The sequence below is a fragment of the Heterodontus francisci genome, chromosome 6, assembly GCF_036365525.1.
Source record: "Heterodontus francisci isolate sHetFra1 chromosome 6, sHetFra1.hap1, whole genome shotgun sequence".
NCBI classification, from domain to species: domain Eukaryota; kingdom Metazoa; phylum Chordata; class Chondrichthyes; order Heterodontiformes; family Heterodontidae; genus Heterodontus; species Heterodontus francisci.
In genome coordinates this window covers 6838531-6845573 of record NC_090376.1, presented here as the reverse complement: position 1 = coordinate 6845573, position 7043 = coordinate 6838531, and the positions used below count along the sequence as shown (strand labels likewise).

The window sequence follows — 7043 nt, the reverse complement described above, 5'->3', positions numbered from 1 at the left end:
ACACTCTCTCTCTCTCTCATTCACACGCACACTCTCTCTCTCTCTCATTCACACGCACACACTCTCTCTCTCTCATTCACACGCACACTCTCTCTCTCTCTCATTCACACACTCTCTCTCTCGCAAGCGACATTATCCTGACATGTCATTCTCACCCAGACGCTCAAAACAATTCAAACAATTGCTGGGAAGCGCAATTAGAGGGAAAGAAAGACAGACTTCTATTTCTATCACGTTCTTTACGACCATAGGATATCTCAAAGCACTTTGCAACCAATGAAATACTTTGTTAAAATTTAATCACTGTTATAATGTAGGAAACACTGCACCCAATTTGCAAAGCAAGCTCCCATACACAGCATTGATATCAACAACGAAATCATCTGTGTTAATGATGATGATTGAGAAACAAATATTGGCCAAGACATGGGGAGAACTCCCCTGCTGTTCTTCGAAATAGTGGCTATGGGATCATTTGTGCCCAGCTGAAAGGGCAGATGGGGCCTCGGTTTTAACATCTCAGCCAAAATGTGGCAGGGCAGCACTCCCTCAGTACTGGTGCTAGGAGTCTGGATTTTGTGCTCAAGTCTCTGGAGTGGGAGTAGAACCCACAACCTTCTGAGTCAGATGCAAGAGTGCTAGCCATTAAGCCACAGCTGACACTCCTGTGTATGTGTGAACAGTGAGGAGAAGATTGGCTCAGCTGTGGTGCCCTGCATGTTGAATAGCCTTCCAACATTAGTTATATAGAATCACACTTAAGCCGTCCTTACCCAGTCTGTGTCGATGTGTGACTCCAGTCCCACACCAACCTAGTTAATTTAGGGTAGCTAGGGATGGGCAACAAATACGGCCTGTCAGGGTCACTCATATTTGAAGAAAAAATATTGTTTTTTTAAAATCAGGTGATCACCATCAGTTGTATTTGTTGCAAAAGTAATTATTTGTCCATTCATAGAATTACACAGTATTTACAGCACAAAAACAGACCATTCAGTCCAAACTGTGCATGTCCGTGTTTATGCTGCACTCAAGCCTCCTCCCACCCTACTTCATCTCACCCTATCAGCATATCCTTCCATTCCCTTATCCTTAGTGTTTTTTGAGCTTTCCCTTAAATGTATCTATGCTATTTGCCTCACCCACTCCCTGTGGTAGAGTTCCACATTCTCACCACTCCTGAGTAAAGAAGTTTCTCCTGGATTCCCTGTTGATTTACGAGTGATTATTTTATATTTATGACCTCCAGTTTTGTTCTCCCCCCACAAGTGAAAACATCTTCTCTACATCTGCCCTATCAAACTCCTTCATAATTTTAAAGCCTTCTGAAGTGGCCTAGCAAGTCGTTCAGTTGCATCAAAACTCAGGGTGATGAGGGATGGCCAATAAATGCCAGTTTTTCAGCGATACCATGAATTAATTAAAATATTTCAGGGACACATTAACCTGCTGACCAGCCTCTGTGTGTGTCTCATTTACAGTACCAGGAGCAGCAGAGGAAGCGAGAGGCTGAGGAACGCAGACGGTTTCCCCTGGAGCAGAGACTGAGGGAACACATCATTGGTCAGGAGACTGCCATCGCAACTGTAGCAGCAGGCACGTACAAAGCGATCGAGAAGGGGCATGATGCGTTGTGGATTTGTAGGACCTCTTGTTTGTACAGTCACCATTTGCAATTCAATCGTTAAGTTAGCGTTAAAAGTAGTGACTGTAATTTTATAGAGTGAGTTTTGCACTCCATCTTTCCATGTCCAGTGCAAGTGAATATCAGGAAACCGAGCGCTGGTAGAATCATACAACAGAAAGAGGTCATTTAGCCCATTGCGCCTGTACCAGCTCTTTGAAAGAGCTATCCAATTAGTCCCACTCTCCCTTGCTCTTTCCCCATAGTCCTGCAAATGTTTCTCCTTCAAGCATTTATCTAATTCTCTTTTGAAAGATACAATTTAATCTGCTACCACTGCAGTTCCAAATCATTATTACTCGCTGTGTAAAAAAAAATTCTCTGCTTCTCTCCATGATTTTTTGCCAATTACCTTAAATCTGTGTCCTTTGATTACCAACCCTTCTGCCACTGGAAACAGTTACTCCTTATTTACTCTATTGAAAATCCCTCATGATTTTGAACAACCCCAGAGTCACGAGTATCTCTGCTACTGGTCACTTTCTGTGCAAATATCCTGAGCGCAGTTTCGTGTGGTTTGGTGCGAAGGGGGAATCTCATGGAATATTCAGTCTTGTGTCTCCAGTTTTAAGGAAAGGCTGGGTTCAGGTTTAGCCTGGGCAGAGGCGTTGAGAATCTTCTATCTCTGCTTGCTATAGAGGTTTGACATGAAGTGAGTTTGGCCAGTCCCAGCCAGTTCCCAGGAGGCATCGGCCCAATAGCCGACGCTTGACCATAGTTTGGCACTGAGTTGGCAGTCTGAGAGTGAGAGGTCATAGGTCAGCTGGTGTGAAAAATGCTAAACTCCTTTTCCAATCTTGTGGCAAAAATGTATTGCGATAATCACAGAATAATACAGTGCAGAAGAGGCCCTTCGGCCCATCGAGTCTGCACCAATGCATTAAAGACACCTGACCACTCTACCTAATCCCATTTGCCAGCACTTGGCCCATAGCCTTGAATGTTATGACATGCCAAGTGCTCATCCAGGTACTTTTTAAAGGATGTGAGGCAACCCGCCTCTACCACCCTCCCAGGCAGTGCATTCCAGACCGTCACCACCCTCTGGGTAAAAAGGTTCTTCCTCAAATCCCCCTTAAACCTCCTGCCCCTCACCTTAAACTTGTGTCCCCTCGTAACTGACCCTTCAACTAAGGGGCACAGCTTGATTTGATTTTTGATTTGATTTAGAGATACAGCACTTAAACAGGCCCTTCGGCCCACCGAATCTGTGCCGAACATTATCCACCCATTTATACTAATCCTACACTAATCCCATATTCCTACCACATCCTCACCTGTCCCTATATTCCCCTACCACCTACCTATACTAGGGGCAATTTATAATGGCCAATTTACCTATCAACCTGCAAGTCTTTTGGCTGTGGGAGGAAACCGGAGCACCCGGAAGAAACCCACGCAGACACAGGGAGAACTTGCAAACTCCACACAGGCAGTACCCAGAATTGAACCCGGGTCGCTGGAGCTGTGAGGCTGCGGTGCTAACCACTGCTCCCTATCCACCCTGTCCATGCCCCTCATAATCTTGTACATCTCGATCAGGTCACCCCTCAGTCTTCACTGCTCCAGCGAAAACAACCCAAGCCTATCCAACCTCTCTTCATAGCTTAAATGTTCCATCCCAGGCAACATCCTGGTGAATCGTCTCTGCACCCCCTCTAGTGCAATCACATCCTTCCTTTAATGTGGCGACCAGAATTGCACACAATACTCCAGCTGTGGCCTTACCAAAGTTCAATACAACTCCAACATGACCTCCCTGCTTTTGTAATCTATGCCTCAATTAATAAAGGCAAGTGTCCCATATGCCTTTTTCACCACCCTATTAACCTGCCCTTCTGCCTTCGGAGAGCTATGGACAAACACGCCAAGGTCCCTTTGTTTCTCGGAACTTCCCAGTGTCAAGCCAATCCGTGTCACATTACTCCTTCCAAAGTGTATCACCTCACACTTTTCAGCGTTAAATTCCATCTGCCACTTTTCTGCCCATTTGACCATCCCGTCTATATCTTCCTGTAACCCAAGACACTCAACCTCACTGTTAACCCCTCGGTCAATCTTTGTGTCATCCGCGTACTTACTGATCCTACCTCCCTCATAGTCATCTATGTCGTTTATATAAATGACAAACAATAGGGGACCCAGCACAGATCCCTGTGGTATGCCACTGGACACTGGCTTCCAGTCACTAAAACAACCATCTGTCATCACTCTCTGTCTCCTACAGCCAAGCCAATTTTGAATCCACCTTATCAAGTTACCCTGTATCCCATGTGCATTTGCTTTCTTGATAAGTCTCCCATGTGGGACCTTGTCAAAGGCTTTGCTGAAATCCATGTAAACTACATCAACTGCACTACCCTCATCTACACACCTGGTCACATGCTCAAAAAATTCAATCAAATTTGTTCGGCATGACCTCCCTCTGACGAAGCCATGCTGACTATTCCTAATCAAATTTTGTGTCTCCGAGTGGAGATAGATTCTCTCCTTCAGAATTTTCTCCAATAGTTTCCCTACCACTGATGTGAGACTCACTGGTCTGTAGTTCCCTGGCTTATCTCTACGACCTTTCTTAAACAGTGGGACCACATTAGCTGTTCTCCAGTCCTCTGGCACCTCCCCCGTGGCCAGAGAGGAATTAAAAATTTGGGTCAGAGCCCCTGCAATCTTCACCCTCGCCTCCCACAGCATCCTGGGACACAAATTGTCCGGACCTGGAGATTTGTCCACTTTTAAGCCTGCCAAAACCTCCAATACCTTGTCACTTGACAATTTGCTCAAGAACCTCACAGTCTCTCTGAGTTCCATATCTACATCCTCATTCTCTTGGGTGAAGACAGATGTGAAGTATTTGTTCAACACCCTACAAATGTCCTCTGGCTCCACCCACAGATTTCCCCCTTGGTCCCTAATGGGTCCTACTCTTTCCCTGGTTATCCTCTTCCCATTGATATACTTATAGAATATCTTGGGATTTTCCCTACTTTTACCAGCCAGAGCTTTCTCATATCCCCTCTCTGCTCTCCTAATTGCTTTCTTAAGCTCCATCCCACACTTTCTGTACACTAATGCTTCCGTTGATTTGCTCTCCTTGTATTTGCTAAAAGCCTCTCTTTTCCTTCTCATCGTATCCTGAATGTTTCTGGTCGTCCATGGTTCTCTGGGCTTGTTGCTCCGACCTATTACCCTAGAGGGAACATGTTGGCCCTGTACCCTCCCCATTTCCTTTTTGAATGCCCCCCACTGCTCTTCTGTAGATTTCCCGACAAGTAACTCTTTCCAGTCTACCTTGGCCAGATCCTGCCTTATTTTACTAAAATTCGCTCTCCCCCAATCCAAAACCTTTTTTTGCAACTTGTCTATTTCTTTCTCCATAACAAGCTTAACTTGTACCAACTTAACTTAACTTGTGGTCGCTGTCACCAAAATGCTCCCCCACCAGCTCAACCACCTGTCCGGCTTCATTCCCCAGAATTAGGTCCAGCACTGCACCCTCCCTTGTTGGATCCTCTACATATTGAGCTAAAAAGTTCTCTTGTATACATTTTAAGAACTCCACTCCATCTAAGCCCTTAACACGATAACTATCCCAATTAATGTTGGGAAAGTTGAAATCACCTAATATAATTACCCTATTATTATTTTTACACACCTCTGCGAATTGCTCACATATTTGCTCCTCAATTTCCCGCTGACTATCTGGGGGTCTATAATAAACACCTAGCAATGTGGCTGTCCCTTTTTTATTCCTAAACTCTACCCATAAAGTTTCATTTGATGCCCCCTCCAAGATATCATCTCTCCTTTCTGCAGTAACTGACTCCTTAACTAATATTGCAATGCCCCCTCCTCTTTTGCCCCCTCCTCTTTTACCCCCTCCTCTGTCTCGCCTGAAGATTCTATATCCTGGGATATTGAGCTGCCAATCCTGCCCCTCCCTCAACCATGTCTCCGTGACGGCTACTATATCACAATTCCACGTGTCAATCCTTGCCCTTAACTCATCCATTTTACCTGTAATACTCGTGGCATTAAAGTAGAGGCCATCCATCCTGGTCTTACTCACTTGAAACTTACTTCCGCTGTATTCCCTCTGACTTGTTTGCTTTCCTGTGTTTAGCTGTGTCCCTATTCTGCTCGGAGTCTGCGTCCCCTCCCCCTGCCAAATTAGTTTAAACTCCTCCCAACAGCACTAGCAAACCCGCCAGCAAGGATGTTAGTCCCCCTCTGGTTCAGATGTAGACCGTCCCGCTTGTACAGGTCCCACCTTCCCCAGAAACAGTCCCAGTGGTCCAGGAATCTAAAACCCTCCCTCCTGCACCAACTCTTAAGCCACGCATTCATCTGTGCTATTCTCCTATTTCTATACTCGCTAAGAGTGTAGAGGGAGCTTTACTCTGTATCTAACCCGTGCTGTACCTGTCCCTGGGAGTGTTTGATGGGGACAGTGTAGAGGGAGCTTTACTCTGTATCTAACCCGTGCTGTACCTGGCCTGGGAGTGTTTGATGGGACCTTGTAGAGGGAGCTTGACTTTGCATCCCTTATTTTTCTTTAGTGTAGATGGAGCTTTACTCTGTATCTTTTTTTTCCCTTTTTTTTCTTTTTTTCTTCTTTTTAGTGTAGATGGAGCTTTACTCTGTATCTCACCCCGTGCTGTGCCTGTCCTGGGAGTGTTTGATGGGGACCGTGCAGAGGGATCTTTACTCTGTATCTAACCCATGCTGTACCTGTCCTTGGGAGTGTTTGATGGGGACAGTGTAGAGAATGCTTTACTTTGTATCTAACCACATGTGGGTAACACTTATTATCCAAAGTGAACACAGAGACAGGTATTGTGGAATTGTGCCATTTAGAGATGGGGAGTGGGGGTTTAGGAGAAAAAGAGAGATTAGCGAATAACTCAGTGCAGAAGTTTTCATGTGGTGTGATGGGCATGGTTTAGATGTTGGGGGTTTTCTACAGGCCTCCCAACAGCCAGCGGGAAGTAGAGGAGCAGATATGTAGACAGATTTTGGAAAGATGTAAAGGTAACAGGGTTGTAGTGGTGGGTGATTTTAACTTCCCCTATATTGACTGCGACTCACTTAGTGCTAGGGGCTTGGATGGGTCAGAATTTGTAAGGAGCATCCAGGAGGGCTTCTTGAAACAATATGTAGATCGTCCAACTAGGGATGGGGCCATACTGGACCTGGTATTGGGGAATGAGCCCGGCCAGGTGGTCGAAGTTTCAGTAGGGGAGCATTTCGGGAACAGTGACCATAATTCCATAACTTTTAAGGTACTTGTGGATAAGGATAAGAGTAGTCCTCGGGTGAAGGTGCTAAATTGGGGGAAGGCTAATTATAATAATATTAG

At 45.4% G+C, this 7043-nt stretch overlaps 1 protein-coding gene across 1 annotated transcript in view; it reads left to right on the top strand.

The window, feature by feature from the left end:
- clpb (ClpB family mitochondrial disaggregase) overlaps positions 1-7043 on the top strand; it is a 145243-nt gene that overhangs the window by 66879 nt on the left and 71321 nt on the right. Inside the window, exon 7 of the mRNA XM_068033039.1 lies at positions 1482-1596. Coding sequence (XP_067889140.1) covers positions 1482-1596 — 115 coding nt within the window. The remainder of the gene's footprint in view (positions 1-1481; positions 1597-7043) is intronic.